Source organism: Pezoporus wallicus, unplaced genomic scaffold (assembly GCF_028554395.1).
Source record: "Pezoporus wallicus isolate ANWC-B61680 ecotype Strahan unplaced genomic scaffold, APGP_CSIRO_Pwel_v1 contig_13568, whole genome shotgun sequence".
NCBI lineage: Eukaryota > Metazoa > Chordata > Aves > Psittaciformes > Psittacidae > Pezoporus > Pezoporus wallicus.
In genome coordinates, this window is record NW_026638968.1 from 351,356 (window position 1) to 373,409 (window position 22,054).

General features: G+C 43.5%; 1 protein-coding gene across 3 annotated transcripts; it reads right to left on the minus strand.

Moving 5' to 3' along the window:
• Positions 1 to 15: 15 nt before the first annotated feature.
• BBS2 (Bardet-Biedl syndrome 2) lies at positions 16 to 18,632 on the minus strand. 3 transcript variants are annotated; one of them, XM_057413483.1, is made up of 17 exons: positions 18,496 to 18,632; positions 17,154 to 17,381; positions 16,445 to 16,570; positions 16,109 to 16,171; positions 13,350 to 13,427; positions 10,745 to 10,849; positions 10,194 to 10,280; positions 8,757 to 8,892; positions 6,721 to 6,860; positions 5,788 to 5,926; positions 5,048 to 5,219; positions 3,872 to 4,001; positions 2,882 to 3,013; positions 2,206 to 2,343; positions 1,647 to 1,759; positions 816 to 964; positions 16 to 188 (listed from the first exon to the last, which is right to left on the minus strand). In XM_057413483.1, the coding sequence occupies exons 1-17, from the start codon at positions 18,610 to 18,612 to the stop codon at positions 82 to 84; spliced, it is 2,160 nt and encodes a 719-aa protein (XP_057269466.1). In that variant the 5' UTR covers positions 18,613 to 18,632; the 3' UTR covers positions 16 to 81. The 3 variants fall into 3 exon arrangements, with proteins under 3 accessions (XP_057269466.1, XP_057269465.1, XP_057269464.1); XM_057413482.1 differs by lacking the exon at positions 17,154 to 17,381 and having other exon boundaries at positions 2,882 to 2,944; XM_057413481.1 differs by lacking the exon at positions 17,154 to 17,381.
• Between the last annotated feature and the right edge of the window lie 3,422 nt (positions 18,633 to 22,054).

The following is a 22,054-nucleotide window of genomic DNA, read 5'->3' on the forward strand; positions in this document are numbered from 1 at the left end:
AGTAGGAGACTAAATTGTTTATTGTTCCTGGTCTGTTATCTGCCTGCAAACGCTGCCTCTGTGCAAGTCCTGCTTCTCTTCTCACAAAGGGGCTGCTCCCACACGCATTATCCTGAACAGTGTATGAAAGTTGTTGCTTCTTATTGCATCCCGACAAGCGCTGATCACTTGTGCTTTAGGTTTGCCAACTGTAAAGAGGAAAAAAAAAAAAAAGAAAAAAGCTTCAGTTAGTAAAAATACTAATTTGATCACATCTCTCAAGATTTAGAGGATTCTTTCAAATATTTTTTAAACACACACATTTTTTCTAGTGCATAAATAAAATCCTTTCCTTGAAGAATTGTCTGTAGCTCTATTTTAGGAGAGCTTAAAGGACTTGTTGAAAAGGGAATGCCATAAATAGACAAAAACATACCTCCTTCCCCAAAGACCTACAGAGCTAGTAATACAGACAAACAGCCCCACTTGACAGTTAATTTATAATGTTGCTTAATAAAAACAAGAACTTAAAAACACTTTAAAAAGTGCTTTTAAAATTGTGTTCAACAAAACTAGCAATTTTTGTACCATCCAGAAAGCTAGAAACCGCTTTGCACTGTTCTAAAATCATGATCTCAGATGATACTGGGCACTCACAGTTGACTGTTACAGGCAATTGGCTAGGCCTGAAAAATGAAAGATTACTTCTACTGATTTATTTTCAGGCTAACAACCCTGAAGCCACTTAACTAACCCAGGTGGCCTCCAAATCCATCTTATCTGCCTCACTATGGTCCCAGAGTCCACGTTCCCTTCAAACTCACACACACACTTACCACGTAACTGCCCAGCCCTCTGGATTGCCTGATTCACAGCTTTCAGGTTATTCAGCAGCTCTGTGTGATTGTTGCAACGTATTTTGTATTGACTTATTAAATCTCTGTTAAGATCATACAGCTCGATGTAACGTGTCTTCATGTTTTTCCTGGAGGGGAAACAATCAGTCCAGTTATTTGCATCTCTGGGGACAAGAAAGTCATTCCTGGTTTGTCAATATAAAGGTGTAGCAATACATGGTTGCAACGGCTACCATGGTTACCCGCATGTCAGCCAGCTATAAGTCAACAGGCTTGTCTACACATGTTGGTTATACTTATTTTTTACTCTTAGTTTTTCAGTTACTTCATAAGGCAACACAAAGAGGAGATGCCACTTTCCCCAGTGAAAGTGGCACTGCCCTGCTCAGACCTCTCTTGACAGTAAAGATAGGACATTTGCATAACACAGCAACCTGGAGTGAAAAGACACCTAAAATTTCTTTCTTGGTGTTCTCAAAAGTTCATACACCACAGACAGCTTTTACTGCCTTCTTCCCTCAGTATATCTTTCTAATGTATCTCACCATCCCAAGGCTGATTGACACAATGGGCTCTATGCTAAGCCCCTATCCTTGCCCTTTTGCCTTCCCCAGACTGGTTTTCCACCTGAAGAACAAGACAAGGCTCAAGGGGAGCTCATGCGGGACCAGCAAAGGAACCAGTTCTGCAGAGTTGTAACTAGGCAACCCTTGTATTACACAAATGGGGTTTTTGTTCTTTTCTGCCTGAAAAGCAAAGACTGGCTGTTCTAAACCCAAAACACACACAAGGTAAGCAGCAATTGCTCACATGTCCCCCAGGCATCGTGCATCTTCTGCTTGAAGCAGCATGCTGCGGATGAGTCTGGAGTGTTCAGCCATGTCGGCAGTGAGCCTCTGGTTCACAGCATGGTGTTCATCCACCTGTACAATGCAAACAGTCAGCAGAAAGGGCCCCTGGCACTCTGGACATATGGGTAATAGTTCAAGCTAAACCTTGGCCAAGTGTATTAGGAAATAACATCCTAACTTAAGCTACCAACATCCCTGGGACCATTCTTCTTGCCTTAACCTCCCTGCCTGCCAGAACAGTACCTTGGGGTGATCAGACTGAGATATACACACCTTATGCCCGCACTCAAATTCATAGCTCAGTCTCCCAAACATTTTACACTAAGTGATCAACTGCTGATGACCAAGGGCCTGAATAAACAGAAAGCAGAGGGTGCCCCATTGTCCTTGGCACAGAATATACAGCAAGCCTTAGCTGGCCGATTTCCATGAAGACAGAGCAGTTTAGAGATCCTCTCATAAAAACATCCCCAGTGGCTGCTTGGCTGCCAATTTAGAAATGCCTGATACCTCCTCACCTTGACCAACACCTTTCGCAGTTCCTCAAAGTAGGCAGGGAAATCTGCTTCCACCTGCAGGTCTTCAATGGCCAAAAAGGAGGCCATGGACTGGATAATATCACCAGCTAGATCAATATCATCCGTATGGATGGAAATCTGTCAGAAAGGAAAGAAAGCACTTCAGCGCTCTTCAATGCCAAAGTATCTCCCAGAACTGCCCAGCAGGACTGCCTCTCAAACCCAGGCTCAAAGCAGTTCACTCTATCAAGAGGCAAAACTGCTGCATGAGAAAGCTCAAGGGCTTTCAGTACACAAGGAGACACTGAATTGAAAGGAGCATTTATCCAAGCCTGGGCCAAAGAGGCATCTGTGCATACAAGACCATTGCAGAAGTTACACGCAGCTTTTGTGCCTCAAATTATGGCTCCCTGAAACCACTCCCTGAAACCACTCTGTGTGTGAACAAATAGCCTACAGATGTGTAGGCTAAGCATTTTTCTTCATTAACAGGCCCTGGAATTTTGCCAACTAAGAGTAAATAGACCCAAAAGTTTCCAAAAGCATCCCTAAATCATTAGTACTTTCTCTGCCTGTTCAGTCATCCTTAATTTTTACTGCCTCATACTGGCACCACCCTTAAGTTTCACTGGAAGATAATTAAACGGGCGTTCCCCTTGTTCATGAAGGTACTCACCTCTCCGCCAGGCTTGATTTTGATGCAGAGCTGGCCTGCATTACGAAGGGAAGTGAAGCAAACCTGAAAGGGAACGCTCTGAAATTCCACATCCTCCGGTAGCAAGAAGCTCTGATTCAGCCACATAACAATCTTGCAAAAAAATTATGAAGAGCATCAGCCATTATCTGTGTGGAGAGCCTGGAGAACCATGCACTACCTCTGCATATGATGTACACCAGGGCATTCTGTTCAGAGTGCCTTAGAAATTTAATTTACTAAGTTTCATCTCCTAAATCCATTTTTAGAATAAGAACAGCTGAATCCTTGCTCCAAAGCTGAATATTCCTAAAAAAAAAAAAATCAAATCCAACAACCAGAGATCACAGCCCAGTGTCAAAACATGAGCCCAGGCCTGGAGACTGGAGAAAGCTGGGAAGCAAGGCTTGGTTCTACTGCAAGAAGTTGAAGAGAAGTTTCATCTTGTTTTTGCTTTGAGCATTTAATGCAATAAGGGTCATGTAAAAATGGCAGAGCCCTATAGTTATGAGGGAAATTACTAGCTCCAATTACTGCCATCCTGCAATTCAGATCCTTCAGAACCAAAGCTACAGCACTGCTGCTCATCTGCTGTGAAAGTGAGCGATTATCTGGGCACTGTACTGCCTTTTTCCAGCTCTCTGCTCACTTACAGAATTCCTCACTCACTACAGGGCTCCTGCCACTGGCATTCCATCAGCTGTCACACAGCAAACAAGATTAATTTCTGAAACACCTCATGGTCTCAGGCCATTAGTTCCTGTAGGAACTTCTGAAGCAGGGAATGTCTCAATTGAGACATCTTTTAAACAAGGAAGAAAAAGCATCGAGACAAATTGTAATACACAAACTCTAAAGGCCAGCAGTGCAGTTCATTGCACAATTTTTTCCTTTGCTATTGGAAATCTCAAGCTAATGGCAAACCCCCCACCTCCTCAGTATTTGAAAACAGGAAACAGGGCAGAAACTCACCCTTTGTGGCCTCTCGCTCATCGTACAGTTAAGAAAGCTCAGGGGCTCTGCGGCTGAGTCTGGGCTGCTCAGGGCATACATTGAGAAGCGGGGAAGCTGTCTTGTCGACTCAAATACATGGAACTGTGTGCTGGAAGCAATCCAAACGGAAAACAGACAGTTACTGACATACCAGAGATTCACCTATTGCAAGAGCTCCTGATTCCTCCTAGCTGGCTACTGACATCAGAAGCTTTAAGCTACGTAATTGGCTGCCTACCATTTCCCAGGGGAAAAAAAAAAAAACACTGGAACTTGGAAATTCCAGGCTTATCACATCAGGTGATAAGGTTAAAAAACTCATCCCCATTGCTTACACTTTCCATAATCCTTCCAATGAAATACACTCTCTAGGCTAACACATTTATGATTTTACAATGTGACTGGATATTTTCTTTACAGGTTCAGTGAAGTCTTTTACTAAAGGAAATAATAAAAACAGATAGAGAAAATAAACTATAATTCAGTCCCATGGGTTCTTTCTGCAGTGGCTGGCTAGCTCTCAAAATATGCCTCCCGGTTCAGAGAAAGGATGCAGCTTCCTAGGGCACTGCCAGGTCCAGCAGATGTGAGCAGGGACAAGTTGTTTCCAAGTGCATGTGAAGAGTCATTTTATTTCTACGGAAAACTGGCAAAGTCCGGGCTTGAAATCAAGCCTATGGTACTTCCCATTTGCTCTGAAAACAAGTTACTTTGTAGCTTGAAAGACACCACTGTGTCTCCAGGCTTGCTCAAGTACTTCCCACAGAGAAGCCACGACTTGGGGCATGGAAAGGCAGCCACTGCAAGCAGGCAGCCTGGACACAGCTTCTGCCTCTCCTCCCTCCAGAGACCCACAACAAAGCATGCCCCCCCCCGCCCAACAATTGCTCGCTGTTCCCCTAAAGGCAGGGCCAGAGCACCACAGGTCCCAGTGACTCCAGAGCATTTAGACTTTGTCTGGAGAAGAGCTCAGCATCAAAGGTGCAACAGTATTTTTAAAAAAGCATTTAAGCTCTCCTTCCAGTAACACAGAGAAATGGGGCACCAGGGAATTAAAGGAGCACTTCCCATTGGATAAGCATGAAGCCATATCATTGCTGCTTTGTGGTCACACACCTGGCTCTGAACCAGGGGAGATCACAACACAAAACTCACCTGTTCCTGTAACCCACAAAGGCTTTGATGTGCAAATCCACAGGAACATCCTTGGCTGGTGTAAGGGGAACACGAATACAGCCTGAGAGATTCTGGGGACTGGGGTGTACTACATGGCTCTCTCCTTCAAATATGCCCTCAGCAAAGATCAGCACAGCACGGATGATTGTGTCTTAGCAACAGGAAGTAAAAGCAGTTCCTAAATTAAAAGCTGTCCTCTGGCAACAAACCACAACTATTTTCAGTATTAAGCATAATCAACTCTTTACACACCTCCTCTGAGTAACCCAAGTGACCAGCATTGTCACATCTGGACCTGACTGCATCCTCAGCACATGTGGTGCCACATGAATTTGGTATGTTGGGGTAGTTCCAGTTTTGCATGTAAAGGCAGCTGAAGTCCAGCTGCATTCATACAGTACCCTCACTAGCACAGGGTTACTGTTTAGAGTCAACACAAGGAGTAGTACTTCAGGGATCACCAAGACTCTTTCATCCAAGTTAAACGCTAATTGCCTTGGAAAACAACACATAACAAGAAACAAATTCCACCAAACTCCTCTCCCCTTAGACCCATCAAAAGAACACAGCTTGACTCAAAACTCTGTGAAAGGAAAGCAGCCACAAAGGGGATACTACAGACAATAAAGGGGAGACAGGCAAATCATCAGCTAAATATAACTAAATGTTTGCATGAATTCACATGAAATGAATGTCAATGGTTGCAGGTTACCACTCACCATTTGTGGTGGAAATACATAGCTCCACATGGGCAGACCGGCTGTCAGAGCCCAGATTAACCAAGAGGGCTGTCTGGAGTTGGGTATTTGCTGGAATCACACCTCTCTGCCCATCTATTTTCTTAGTGTTCAGCTCGACCTGTTGCAAAACATATACCCTGCAGTATCAAAATGTCAAAATTTTCACTCAAGCAACCTAGAAAACATTCACGTAAGTGAGTTCTCTTTCGTTGCAGGAGGTTGTGTTACAGCAGTTCCCAGACTTCACACAGCTATATACAGCAGCTGGATTACGCATGGAGATGTGGACACTTGATTGTAATCTATTCCAAGTGGTTTACTGTCGACGAAGATCAGGGTCTGTACCCAAACCTTTACTCAGAAAAGCATTTAACATCTATTCAACTTTAGGTGCAAGATTAACTCCATGCTTTTGCTGTGGTGGTCTTCTACTATTCAAATATGTTTGTGCTTTCCACAGACTGTTTTTTGAAGCTCTTTATTTCTGTGCCTTCACCATCACGCACAAGTGTGCTTTCCATACCCTGACAGCGCTGCCAGTTCTCACACAATTACCTGATCGTCTCACACAAGCCCCTCTGGCTCCTGAGATGGCTTATGCATTTAAAAATAAAATTTCCAGCTATAAGCCAAAGCACAGGGCTGGACAGAATCCAGCCCCAAACACAACTGCTCAGGCAGGATGAAGGAGCAAGGAAAATGTTACTTACTAAAATACAAAAAACAAGTTCTGAGCTCACACAAGGAGCAAGCCAAATGCAGAAGGAGAAAGCCACAGCAGACAATCTTGCTGCACCCCAAAGGTTACAGCTCTGATTTGTTTGGACTGCCCCATAACCACTTCCCAGGTTACTCCTGATTTACTAGCAACAGGAAGGTATGTTTCGGCCCTAGATCTTGCTTAAATAGTACCTTTGCACTTTCCTCATAATTTCTTAATTCCAGCAGCAGATTTTGTTTCTTTTGACTAAGTTCTCGGATCAGATCCTGCTCAGCACTTGTATCCATTAGGTTTCCTTTCATCTCCTCACCTCCTGGCAGATAGCCTCGGACTGTACAGAAACAAAAGAGCTCATTTCAGCAAAGCTTTTCACAGCTTTCCCAAATCTTTCATTTCTGTAACAAGACCCCCTTGTACCACCTCAGCAGCAAACACTGGTTCTGATCTTCAGCTGAAAATCTGAGTGGTGATTTACACCCGCAGAGGCTCTGACTTTCCAGATGATCAGAACAAAGGAACTGCACATTTGAAAACAGGTGTATTTCCAACCTGCCTTTAAGCTGTCTTCACCCAACCAGACAAGTGCAGAGCCCAGTTCTTCTGCCACAGGATTCCCACTGCAATCATTCTTTCAGGTGCTTAGACAAGTTTGCAATTATGCTAAATTAGTAGAACGTTTACCTGGATTTCTAGACCTGGTCAGAGGAGTTGCTGCTGTCTGGAAGTGACTTCAAGTCACTGTCAGTCAGCCAGTGGTGTCAGCCACACTAGTTTTTCCCCAAATCAAGGTATACTTCAAGGGGTAAGGCCTGGAAGTATCGCAGTGGAGCAGAGTTATGGAAATATTTCCAGCTGCCTCTGGAGACAGAAGAGCCAAGCAGATGGGACAAAAAAGCTTGCTATAAACTTCTATTTTGCTCTAGGGCTGTGTGATCTGACTGCAACTGACAATGAAAGTGAGGGACAAGCATATTTTGCCTGCAAAGAGTATGCTGCCTGACTGCATATGACTGCTGCTGCCCCATAAAAAGTTGTAGGGAACTTGAAAAAGCACTCAGCATGCACACTCTCCTCCAATGAAAGGACCTGCTTTATTACTTCTGAGTGAATCATTCATTTAAAACAAGAGCAAGACAGAAACACAAAAGAACACCTCATGTGGAAGGATGCTGGCCACAAACAGAACTCTAACGACATGGACTATGAGAATGCATAGTCCAGCAACTATTTAATACTATTTTACTATTTAGTAACACCTAAACGCTCCAGCCTAGAGGAATCCACAATGTTCCAAGGTTTGTTTATGACAGACTCATCAGAAAAGATGATCATGTTCAGTGATGTTAACATACACAGCTCTGCTAGGACAAGGTTTCTTCAGAGCAGTACAATATTCCCCTTCTGTAAGCTTGGGAATAAGGTTTATAATGCTGAAGCCCAAGCACAGCAAATCCCCACAGCCTGTGATTAAGACAGGCAGAAAAACACCCTGGTATTTAACAAGGACAGGCTTTTGTTCCAAATGGGCTGTGCCAGACCCACTTGTCTCAGCCCACTGACGCCAAGCAGTCAGATAATCACACCAGTGTCTTTTCTGAGGCCATCCCTGTAAATTCATGCTAAGCTTATTCAAATAAACTGTGATCATATTTGTACCTACTCATAGTAACCAGGTTTGACTTCTTGAATGCATGGTGGGATAAACCCACTGGTTCTTCAGTCTTAGGATAGCATTTTCCAGGGAGCAAAGCACTGTTAACATCTAAAATTTCTCACAGAAGAACTATTCATGTTTAGAAGAAAAACAACACACACAGCTCCTTAGCTTTCTAAACACCTTTAACCACTGTAAAGCAACCAAAAAATCGTCACATACAGGCAAGAAGATACTCTATACATTCACCTATAATAATGTTGCCTGAAGAATAACAATCTGCACTGAATGCAGTTAATCTTTGCATTATTAGGACGGGACTTCTTGCTTTAGGCAAATGAATTCTGATGCTTCTTAAATCATAATGAAATTCACACTGATTATCACAGGGAAGGTAATATTCAAAATCCTGTTTGCAGATAAGCATAACTCAAAATTCTCTTAACATAAAGCAAAAGAAACTCAGCATGAAAAAATGCCTGTGGAACTGAAATAACATTTAGCTAATCTGAGATAATGTGATGTGCCTGATATTATTGTGTATTAAATTAATAACCTGAACAGCACTCTTACTTTCACCATCAACTGAACAGCAGATTAACTGGTTGCTCCCATCCATTCTGTAATCCCCCTCCACCACTCCTGCAATTGAGGAAGCAAAGTTGTCCTTAAAGATGACCTCCCCAGTTCGGTCATTGCGTGCATCAACCTGGAAGAACAAAGAGTTCCAAGACACATCAGGAATAGAAAAGCTAACTCCAAAATAGATGTCATGCCATACCCTGAACTGTTAATCAAAAACCAGCTCTGCTCACAGAACAGCAGGTAAATTTGCAGCTCTACTGATCAGAACACCACATTGTGAAATAAAATACCATCAAGACATGACCTCCGGACAGACTCAGCTAGAAGGAGCTGCTCTTCAGAGATGCTTCCCTATGTTGTAAACAAGAGGAACCAAAGAAGAGGACTGCTAGTCTGCATTGGCAAGGTTATGTACACATGAATGCAGCAGTGATGGGACTAAACCAGAAATAAGCTTGATGCAGTATTTACCATGTCTCCTCTCAGCTGCAGACCTTGTGTGGTGAATTATTTTTATACACAAATACCACAATCTTTAATTATCTTTCAATAAAGAAGAAAGAGGGGGGGCTCAGTTCTGTGCTGTCTTTTTACAAAGCCCAGGACCCAGCATTACTCTTTCTAGGAGCTAAAGACTGTTTCAGTACAAGAAGCAGGAAAGAACCTGCCAGTGGAAAAAAAAAACAGAAAAATGAGTAAATGAAGGAGAGCTTCTCTCTTTAACAATGTTATACACCTAATCCAGCGTAAGTTTACAACATATCTGGGCTCTAGATTGCTGGCTTGATATGAAGTTAATTAAACTCCCCCAGGCTAATAAGAGTAATGAGAGATGTGGAGGAGAGGTTGTAAAGCATAGCTTTACAAAAAAACAAATAAACAAACAAAAAAAAACAACAACCTGGCAAGCTGTGTCCAGGAGAGATTTGGCAGCTAGAACAGTCATTTCTGGCAAAGGGGAATATCAAGCAACAGGCTTAAGAGCTGTATAGAATGCCTTCAAATAAAATTAAATAATGCTTGATTAATCTTGCACAGTCAAGACTGATGCTGCTCTCCTGTTACATAAAATGCTTTGTTTGAAAATGTTTGAGAACACTGAGGAAACATCCCAGAGGATTATTAGCATGTCCTCAAGACAGCTGAAGAGGCCCTCAGGAGCCCCTGGATGTGGCATATGATACCTGCTGCCATAGAAACAACTTACCACACCTTAACCACTGAATCTGAGCTAAGCAGATCAGCTTTTCTCTGATCTTGCACTTGGCACAGGATTCACCAGCCAAAGCAGGTTTACTGCAATAGTTCTCAGTTTTCAACAGTCTTTTTAATTTTGTGGCTGTTTTCATTCAGATAATTTCACAGCCTTGTTCAGACACAGCTTCCAGATTTACAGCTCTTCATTTCACCTCTGTATAAACTCACCTTCCCATTGGACCAGCCAGTGATCAACTCAGATACACCATCAGAGTTCAGGTCAAATGCACGTATGCTAATCGCTTGGTTTTTAGACTGAGGAGAAAACACAAAGAACACATTAATCACGGACTAGTTTAGGTTGGAAAGGACCTGGAAGATTACCCTGTTCCAATCCCTGCCATGCACAGGGACACTGTCCACTAGACAGTGCTCCAAGCCCTGTCCAGTCTGACCCTGAACACTGCCAGGGATGGGGCAGCCACAGCTTCCCTGGCAACCTGGTCTAGTGGAAGGTGTCCCTGCCTGTTTAAACCATCGCCAGCAGTCCCAAAAGCACTGAAGAAACTGACACAGTATTAATTTTGCATGTATGTATAATTATAGTTAGACATAAATACAAATTTTGTAACACCAAAATTACATTAAGTTCTATGCTCAGCAGAAGATTTTAAATTCATCAAAAGGAGTCAGGGTAACATCAGAACAACTCAAGATAAGGTATCAAACCTCCTAGCAGCCTTCAAGCGAAAGTGATGCTATTCCAACACCAGACTAACCTTAATCCTCCAGTAACGGTTTGTCTTCTCGTAAACTCCGACTGTTCCATTAGAAAGAGCATAACCAAACCGACTGCCACACATGGGGTTAAGTGCAGTAACAGTCTGTGAGGAGAAAGGAAGGAGAATGGGGATACAGGAGTGTAAACTTCTACAACTTAAGTAGCAGAGAACAGACTATACAATCTCTACATGACAGGAAAACTGTATTTAAATGAAAAATTGTTGTAGGAAGAGTTGAGTACTGATGCAACGGTTTTTACAAATCAGTCTGAAATCACCAAAGGCCTGTAGGATTTCCTCACACAAGCTGAATTACCAGTGTTAAGATACACTTCAACAAAGATTTGCAGAATTGTCCTCAAACTATGTACTTCGACCAAGTATTTCCTACAACAAGCAGCAACATAACTGCTCATAGGATTTCTGGGGTCATCAGTGCTAACACATTATCACTGAAAACCTACTCCAAACACACAACACTCCTTAAGCTTCAGGAGCTGAGGATGCCAAAGAGTTTAACTTTACATGGGATGGGAAAGTCCTAGAGACATAGAATCATAGAACATTTAGGGTTGGAAAGGACCTTAAGATCATCAAGTTCCAACCCCCCTGCCATGGGCAGGGATACCTCACAGTAAACCATGTCACCCAAGGCTCTGTCGAACCCGGCCTTGGACACCGCCAGGGATGGAGCATTCACAACTTCCCTGGGCAGCCCATTCCAGTGCCTCACGACCCTTACAGTAAAGAACTTCCTTGTATCTAACCTAAACTTCCCCTGTTTAAGTTTTAACCAATTACCCCTTGTCCTATCAGTACAGTCTCTAACGAAGAGTCCCGCTTCAGCATCCTTGTAGGCTCCCTACAGCATTGGTAGAAAATCTTTGCTCAGGATTAGCGAGCTGGAAATGCACAGCCAGGCTTCCCTGGAACGCAATTAGAACACCAGGCTAAGTACTACCTAAGTAACAGCTCCAGGGAAAGACCTGAGAGTCATAACTCAGCCTGCATCTCACAGGCTGAGTTAAGATCCCATCACCTTACGATTCTTCATTGAGCTAAGACTCTCAGTGCTTGGAAATGCAGGTTTTTCCATGCACTAAGACTAGAGATTTTAATGTAAGGAAGAACAATTGCAATTATCTGTCAGGTCTTTTGTACAACATAGTACAGGACATTTCTTTAAATTAAAAGCTTCACCAACTTCTTAATTAAACTCAACTGACTATGCTCCTTAGTTTTCTTACTATAAAACATGGTTTCCAAACCTCTACATCCCCTCTCACCATCTTCTATAAAGCCTTTCCCAAGTATCATAACCCTCTACATTTTCAGCATCCAGTAAAGACAGAAGACCCCAGCAACAGTCAGAAACTCACAATACTCCCTTTATATCTGACCGTCCATTTATAAATTCAATAATCACAACAGTCTATGGCTTTAGTTTCATCAGAGTAAGTTATTAAACCAAAGGAAATGCAAACTATTCAAGCCTTCCAAAACAAGCAGTGTATAAAGCCACTGTTCCCTGAATTTACCTTCCTCAAAGGAAAGGTTTAGGTGCAGCTGTGTCCTTTTAAATTAGGACAGTAGGACTCTGACAGGCCTCCTAAGACACTGTAGGTGTAAATTTAAAACCATTCTACTGTGGATTTGGAAACAAATCATACACGACAAGGACAGACCTTTAACTTCCCTTTAACTAGAAATCACACCGTGACTCCACTGTACGGACAGCAGAATGTATTACAGGCCTAATGTGTTTTACAATGTATTACTAATTCCAACTACAGCAACAACTTCCTTTCTTAGAACACTGCACGGATTTGTCTTTTATAGCGCTTCTTAAGTGGTTTAATAGATAACTAAGCTTTTTAGTCCCAACTTGAGCAACAGGGAGACCTCAGATCTTTAAGGACAAACGTCTGTAACATGTCCTTACTCTACCCTGAGCCCAGAAGGGCACAAAAAGACTAAGCAAACTCTTAAAGGCAACAGTAACAGTACTTTACTCCCTTCCAAGCAACCAAAATTTAACAGTGAGGATCTTCTCTTGGTTATAAAGCAACTTCTACACCTTTTACTCATCTCTCTGTAAACCCACACGTTCTACCCCATTCTTTCCTTTAGGAACTGCAGCCCTGTTTGCCTGGGCACCCCTTTCTACCCTGCCATTCACTTATCTGGATATACACAGGGGCAAGTTACTTCACTGTGATTGTGTCAATGCATTTGAGGAAACCTGCAGAAGACATTCTTTTGCTCAGAAGGCACTAAGAGATTCACAACCCAGTAACCTTAATAACCTTGCAACAGGGCCTTGACTTTTAGTCGAACAGCAGTTACTTTTCTCAACTTGGTGAAAGGCTCGTAAATAAACAAAGAAAAAAAAAACAGAAAAAAAAAAATCAACAAAAAAAACATGCATAATGAAAGTTATTATCAAACTCTAAACTTCTGCAGTTCTAGCAGAATAGATATTGTACCATATGGTTAAATAACTAACTTCACAATAAATCTGAACCAGAGAAGCTTCACCATACCACCAACCAGTATCAGCTTCACCAGCAATTATAACAAACACTAGCGAGAAGCAATTTACCTCCGTCTCTGACATTTCTGCCACGATCTCATCTTGTTTGAACACCCGGATGTCAAAATCTTCAGAGCCAACAAGAAGCTAGAAGAAAATAGTCTACCTTAAGAATAGTTCTTCGACCTAAGGAAATCAAAAGGATTTAAGTGCCCAAGGAGGAAATAAATATCCCAATTACAGCAACAGAGAAGTTTCAACAGCTCTGTGAAAAGTTGCCAGTGGAACAAAAGGCACCCTGTGCCAAGACACCATTTCAGAAGCCTCCTGTTGATCAAGTGTTATTCCTCGTTTTGTCAAGTTAGACTCTACAAAAGCACAGTGAAATATCTTGGGTAAAAATGAGAAAATATATTTAGGAACACTAGGGCTATACTCTTTTCTCACTGTAAAAGATTGAGTCTTCCAATTCCTAACTGCAACTGTACACATCAAAAATACTATGCTGCCTGTTGTTGGAGCAGAAGACCTGCGGCTCAATTCTGACTTGTACTACACTATTTCAGAGAAACAGCAACTCCCAGTTACTAGCCTGTGAGCAAACAGCTGGGGAAAAAAATATCAAAATCATTGATTAGCACTGAACATACCTCATTTTAAAAAATCCTCAAAACTAATGAATCCAAGTATCAAACCACTGCTGCTCCTCCAACCAAAATGGTGGCTGCACTACTGAAATCATGGGTAAAATGGGCTTTAACTCAGTGTGAATGATTATACAAATAGGACATGTGTTTTTTTTAAAAAAAAGATTAAATGCGGCTCTTTTTTTCCTTCCAAGTAAAGATGCTTCCAACCATGACAAATTAAATTACACCAAGCTAAGGTTACTGTAGCTATTGAAATCATTTACAACAAATAATAAATGTAAGAGGTACAGATTTCTTGATCAGTTGCAATCACCAGCAAAAAGTGACCAGCTAAAACATGGAATCCTGGAACAGTTACCAGTGATGCTGCATTTCCCAGAGGTGAATAGAAGATGGGAGTTTAATTTAGTTTGATTCAACTTGTCCACCTCAGTGCCTTTGATGCCACTAGACTGGAATTTGAAAAAGCAGGGAAAAAGTTCTTCCCTAAAAAATGTTGAGCAAGATCAGAAGAATTAATCTGTATCACTCTAAAAACCCAAGGAAGAAAGTGACTACAGTAAATTGTTTTTGTTCACTACTAAATGACAGAAGTATATTCATGCAGTTTTAAAATCAGTCAATTTTAAATGAAGACATGTTTTATGGGGATGGGAAGAACAAATTAAGCTAGCACACCCATTTATCAGACAAGACACAAACTGATAAACAATTTAACAAGATATTTCTGTGTATTTCCCTAGAATTCCAATTTTAATCCAGAGGCAGTTTCACAAATGCCACAAATAAGACAAAAAAAAAAAAAACCTAAATAATTAAAAGAACCCTAAAAAAATATCAGCAAATGCACGCTGGGCTAACTGGCACGGTAAGTAGCTGGATAACACACCCAACTCTGCTTAACTCAAAGCAGAATCACATTATACCACCCACTGAGAATGAATTTTTCTCAAGGAGAAAAAAAAAGCAAAGTATCAAAAATAAAACAATTTAGAAGCACAAGTGAAAAACATCTACAATTAGTGCCACAGATCAGTTTCCCAGTTTCTGAATCTTCATACACTATCTCTACTTTCTATAACTACCTCTCAGCACACAGGAAAAAAAAAACACCCTAGGGGAAGCTGTGCAAGAAAAGAATGGATAACCTGAATTTTGTCTCACTTCTGGAAGACCCCAGTCAAGCAAACACACATAAGTAACACATAAGAGTAACACATAAGAGACGTAGAGGCCCTTTACATGTCACTATAAATACCACAGTCCAAGTAGACATTCAAAATTAGGATTCTGGGGGAACTAAACTGAAAAGCTTAAGTAATTATGATTAAAATTGCAAGACAGGTGACAAGTATTTTAGTATTTTTAACATGGTGATTTAACATCATATTTACTTGTATCTGACGTATATACTAGGAAGCCATCGATTTCCTTGAAGATTTATAAGCATGATTCTTTGATTCACTCAGGATGAAAGAACATTTACAACGAAGAATGCCATACAAATTCACAACTTCATCTATCATCCCTTGCAGCCTACGTTATCAGAATGGCAGCTCTTTCCTACTTACAAGGAAGATGCCTGTTACACATTATTTTTATTTTAAATCAAAAAAGCAAATATTATTTCATTTAGCCATGTCACTATGAAGAAAAGGGAGAACTGGATGTGAAGATGGATTTCTTAATCTTAACAATCATAAGGAAGCTCTTCGCAGAACAGATTTTTACAAGCTCATTTTTACACATAAGATGCTCGCTAGTTTTTTATCTGAAACTTGAAAAAGGATTTAGAACCACATTCAAGAAATACCACTGAAAACAGATGCCTTGCAATTGATGATCACGGGCATTTCAGTGTATTTCTCCTGGTATAGTTAAGGAAAATGAGAGAACTTTTCCATTAAAGCTAGCAACCAATTCACCAAAGCAAGGCTGTAATGCTGTAAAGACCCCAGCTATGCCTAGTTTTACACATCCTGAATAGTGCCAGAGACCACTGCTGCTCCTGAGACATGGGCTGAGCATTTGTCTTCGCTGGACCAGAGGCTGAAGAAGGCATAACTCCACTTCAACTAGTAATATAAGTCAGTCATATTTGATAACACATGGTTTCTTATTATCATTTCCCTACAAGACCATGAAAACAGCAGAAAACACACATAAATCGCTACAAACCTCAGTTTTGCCATCACCATCAAAATCACACAGTGCTAATGAACGAACATTGTCTCCAGTAACCTAAAACGAGAAAGACGGTCCTTGATATTGATGATCACTGTCAGAAGCTAAACTAATTTCATTATCTCAAAAACAACAGAACAATTGACATAGCCAACATTCAAGCAACACCTGAGTGCACTGAATACATGACCAAAACACAGTTTAAGGTCTAAGATAAATTAAGAAAGATGAACAGCCAAATTAATATTTATCATAATAAAAAATTCAAGAGGAATTAGTGCCATTGAAAGAATCTTGTAATAGCATCAAAAGCATTATATGCAACCTTACTGTCCAAAAAAGGTCGTTTCCTTCATAATCAAAGCCCTGCAGGGCACAGTTTCCACCAATAATAGCAACTGGAGAAGAAATATCTCCCAGCTTCCCAAGGACTATTGCATTGGCTCCATCTGAAACCTAAAGATATACAACAAAGGAAAAAGAAACAGCAGACAATGAGACATCAGAGTACAGAAATCGAAACGTCACCACTATCAGTCTAGCTGAGTTCTAGATTTTCTGAATTTTGCCTTGCCAGGTGACGTGTGACACGTTATGGAAGCTTGTTCTTGCATGTGCATACAAAGACATGTATCACATTCATACTTTTTAAATATTCCAGGTATTCTAAAGCAAAGTGTGCTGAATCCCAGGCTGGTTTGGGTTGGAAGGAACTTCAAAGTTCATCTAGTTCCAAACCCCCCACCACGGGCAGAGACACCTTCCACTAGACCAAGTATATAATTAATGTAAAGAACACAAGCGTAATTAGAATCACAGAATGGTTTGGGTTGGAAAGGACCTTAAGATCATCCAATTCCAACCCCTCTGCCATGGGCAGGGACACCAGATGACGTTGCCCAGGGCTCTGTCCAACCTGGCCTTGAACACTGCCAGTGATGAAGCATTTGAGCAACAAAAAATCATTGACAAAGTAATGTAAAAACTGTCATTGTTAGAATGGAAAGAAAAGAAAAAACAGACATTTAAATTAACTTGCCTCTCTGTAAAACAAATCTGAGTTGTTATACACATCATAAGCCAACAAATTAGTCTGTGTTCCAACCAGAAGACAATCATAACCAAGCTGAGGGTTCAGCACTCCTGAAGCAAGACAACTGATTGCTTGATTAATGTTGAGAAGGGAAATGTCAGAGTCTTGATTACTTTGCACCATTCGGTTTGTGCTTGTTCTCTGCCCACGGGCATGAGGATTATGAATAAAAACCTGTAGTAACAAAGATATAAAGATATTATCACAAAGCATATATGTGTTTGTGTACAAACAGTAAAGACTACTGTCTGGGTAATAACTGTGATGGGGAGGAAGGGCACTCAACAAGTCAAAGCGAGGACAAAAGAATGGGGGGATTGCTGACAATACTGTTTCTGACAGCTATACTTTCATTTTAAACTATGCCAAAAAAAAAGGGAAATGGCAAGAAAAACGTTCCTCTGGCCAGAGGGGTTGTGCCACCATACTTATGCTTCTGGAAGTGGCCACCGAGAACTCTTCAGAGGAAGGCAAAACTAAAAGGATCAACAACAACCTAAGCAAATTACAGCCAGATCTTAACAAAGTTCCCCAAAACCCCAAACACTTAGGACAAATTACCTGGTATCGCTAACCTCCATCTCTTGGTGAAGATGGTTAATTTAAAGAGGGGCCTGTGATATGTAAGTTTTTGTTCTCACTAACATTCAGTCACCGTAATTGTTTGGAGCAGACTCAGGGGATTGCAGGATATGCCTAACAGCCTTTGCTTTGTGGCTGCACAGTCCAACTCTCAAACAAGCCCTCATTTACACCATTCCTAAAGGCTCCAAAATAAAATTAGTAATAATGCCAGGAAGCATCCCAGATGACCCATGTCTGTATTTACAGCAACCCAAATGCCACTGTAGATTTATGCTTCAACCTATGTTTGTTTTCAGTTGGGCTGCACTAAGATGAACCCTCTGCTGTTTACATCTCAAACCCAAACAGAGCGCACACAGCGTTTCCTGCTCGGCAAGGCATCATCTGCAGAACCTTCGCACCAGGCCTTAAACCCACGACTCCAAAACATGCACCAGCAGCCTGGGTTACCGCTATGAGCTGCTGCCGCCGCCCCGCTGCCTATGGGCAGCCCCAGCCCAGCGGACAGCGAGGGAAGCGGGACACCGCCTAGCCGGCTCCACGCGGGAGGCTGCAGGCCTCAACGCGGGTCTCTGCCGCGGCCCGCAGGCCCGCTACGGGCGCCGTGCGGAGGGACCCCGCGGCCGAGCAACCCCCAAGCAGAGCCGGTTCCCTCAGCTCAGCGGGGCCGGGGAGCCCCCAGCCCGGGAGGCTGCGCCATTACCTTGCCCGCTTGCGTGGCGGCCGCCAGGCAGGGGTGCGTCCCATCGTACCGGCCCAGCGCCACCATGCGGGGCAGGATCTTGTGGCTGAGCTTCAGCGAGAACACGGGCACCAGCATGGCGGGGCCAGGCGGGCTATGCAGGGACGGCCAGGCCTTACCGGGCCTCACCAGGCCCCACCGCCAGGTGCCGGATGCTCCGGGGCCGCGCACCGTACGCAAGCCCAAGGCGCCGCTGCATCAGGGCGGGGCCGCGCCGAGCGAGGCGGGGAGGGGCGGGGCGGGGCTGGGCGTGCGGTGTCAGGCGGGGCGGCCGCGGGGGGGGCCGGTTGGGGTACAGGGAGGGAGGTTGCGGGGGAACTAGGGAAGTTGGGGTGGGACTGAGAGCAGTTATGGATGCAGGGGGCAGGTGGGGAAGACGTGGGGCAGATAGGGGCAGAAGGGGGGGAAATGGGGAAGATGTGGGGCAGATGGAGGTGCTGGAGGTGTAAAACGGGGGGGGGGGCAGTTGCAGAGGTCAGGGAAGCTGGGGGGCATCGCAGGGGAAGTGGGGAACCTGGGTACAGGAGGGCAGAGGCGATTGCCCTCTGGGCAATCACAGCAGCCTCAACACCAGCACCACAATCCCAGGGGGGCAGCACCCAGCTGGGGCCATGGGATGTCCCCTCCCTGTCCCCAGCCCCCTGCCCAGCCCTCGCTGCCCCCCGGCTGCTGCACTCCCCATTGTTCACACCTCCATTAGTAGCCCGGTGCTTGGTTCCTCCTCGAACCGAGGAGCAGCAAGCCAGTATAACCAAACCCCGTGTCAGTTCCCATCCCAGCATGGATTTCAGTACCCAGATCCCTTAAGGGTTTCCAGGGCCCCCTCTACCTGTCCACAGGCTGGATAGCGAAGTGCTCTCTCAAGGTCATGATTTTCAAAATTCTTAAATTATTTTGGGTTTGAGAAATAATTTTAACCCAATAACATCACAAGTGCCATAAATTCTCTGCAGTCTCTGACCAGTTACCAAATCCAGCACTTGCCATTCACTGGCACATTATCACCCCCATCCCAACAAGAGGCAGGTCTGGAGAAGGATGTGCTGGGACAACAGCCCTTTCCTGCAGAGGCCACAGGCTTGAGGCAAGGATTCATTTGTTTCTAGGAAACCTGGCAGGCACATCCCATTTGGCTTTTACTTGTGCATCAGCCAAGCCCTGGCCAGCAGCAGTGTTCCTGCCCTGCATATGAAGGAAGGCTCTCACAGACAGCGCTTGCGTGGAGATCATGAGACTCCAAATGTGACAACCGTCTTTTTCTTCTTCTTTTTTATTTTTTTACCAGCTTTTCCTGGCAGCTCTATCAATGTGCCATTATGCTTGTGGAGAACAAGGCAGCAATCACTTCTGGCATATTAAAGAGGAGGGTATTTTCCCTCTTTGTGGACCTGTTTTGGGTGAGCACAGGTCTCAGTGCAGCCTCACCATGGGTCTCCCCCACTGGGTGCCAGTTTGGGTACTGGAGCACAAAGGCAACGCAGCGGGATGAACTCAGGCACACACACTTGGTGTTGCTCAAGCCCAGCAAACGCTACTGCCCTCCCAGGAAGTATCTCCAGCTGGATTGCAATCCCAACCAAGCAAACAGGGGCTAAAACTGAGGTCAGAGACCTCTATAGGCTGGTAAAATTGTAAATGGATGAAAATTCCAGCTTCTCACTAAATATGTATAGTCTAGGCTGTAAATATTATTTTGTATGTCTAATTATGGTATTGGATTTGGTGCATCTGCAGTATAGTAAAATTATGCTGCCTCTTACAGCTGCCACTTTGAATTTGCTGGCTCTGAAACACTGAACACTGAAATCCAGAAAATGATGGCTTTTAATATTCACTTTCCTTCATTTGAAAGGTCTGTCATCTATTTTATATGTAGAGCATCCAGTCTGTGCTTCAGCAACCACCCCATAGCCATCCAGCAGTACTCAGGACAGGAGTCCTTCCCTTTCCCCAGTTTTGTAGGGGGGAAATCCCACAGAATCCTCACTGAGCCCCTGAGAATCACTGCTGCACAGCCAGAGTTAGTGTGGCTGTACTCAAGGAGTTATTCAGCTTCTTTACAGAGCAAGGGTATTAACGTCCAGCATGGGGTTATCACCATCCTCTTTCCTGCATGGTCCCAAGGCAATGCCCTATAACCACTATTTGCTCTTTTCTAGTTTCTGGGTGAATAGAACTTTCTATATATCATATCATATCATATCATACAATAAATTATATCAGTATAATCAAACATTCGTGGTAATGGTTGCTGGCTCTCTAGGCAAGTTGCACAGAGACTCTGCCCATGACAGCAGAACACCCAGTAGCTGAAAGACTTCCAATCTAACAAAAAATTCGTTGTGCCTTTATCTGCCTGGCAGGGGAGTGCTGAGCAGAGCTCAGAGTTTGGGAAAATGTTGGCAAAAATAACCATCACCAGCCCCCCAGGAGGGGATAATATGGTTGGGAGGAGCAGGGAGGGATGAGAAATTGCATCTGCACACCGAAATACTTCTGAAAATGAAGACTGAGCCCATCTGAGCAGCAGCAAACCAGCTTTGCTATCTGCAGGGGCTTTTCTCTTTTCCCATCCCACGTTTGCTGCCTAAGCCAGAGCAGCATTTCTCCCCCCATTCCATGAACATCCCTAGGATAGGAGATGCCTTCCAAAGGGATGGGAAGAGCTGCTGCATGAATCATTCCCTGGACAGACAACCACAGTCTCTGGATCTCAAGAGCAAGGCTATGAAGACATGAAGGAAAATACCACATCCTTGTATTTCACGCCTTTATACTAAGGTGGTTGGTGTTTTCTTTGCAAGCTCGGGCAAGTGGCTGCTCAACATCCCCGGGGATTACTCATCCCCTCTACTCTTCGCTTCTAATTAGCAACTAAATGGGAATAAAATAATTAAATATGCCCAAGGTAATGATACTTGGAAACTTCAGGTCACGTTTCAGCTGGGGAGGCGGCATGTAGTTGGAGCAGGTGAGTTTGAAGTCTGTGGGAACCTGAAAGACACAAAAGCGAAGGGAAGATGGGAGGGGGAGGGAAGAAAAACAAAGAGAAGAAAATCCAAATTGTAGAGTGGGAAAGCATTAGATTTGTGAGTTAAAATGATGCCTAGAATTAAGGTGATGCTTAAATCCTGTCTGTGCTGGTGCCAGCAGTGCTGGGCAAGGTGGGGGACACCTGCGGACCCCCCTTTCTCCAGGAGGGTTTGCAGGGATGCTGGGCAGCCCCTGGCCACCAATGCTCTTCTCTCACAGGCAAGGGACAAGGTAAATTGAAGCCCTTTTATTTCCCAGCAAAAGCTTGGTTGGTCCTCACCCCCTTCTTCCCCTTGGGGGCTGCAATTCTGCCCTCGTTAGACCTTGAAGTAATTCCCATTAACATTAATGAGAATTTCATGATCAAAAGAAGAATCAGCCCTTTCATCTTCCAGGCATGCCTGAACGCACATTGCCCAGCCCCCAAACCCTGTACCACCGAGCAGGAGCTCCTGCCTTGTGCTGGGGTCCCTCAGGATGCACACCA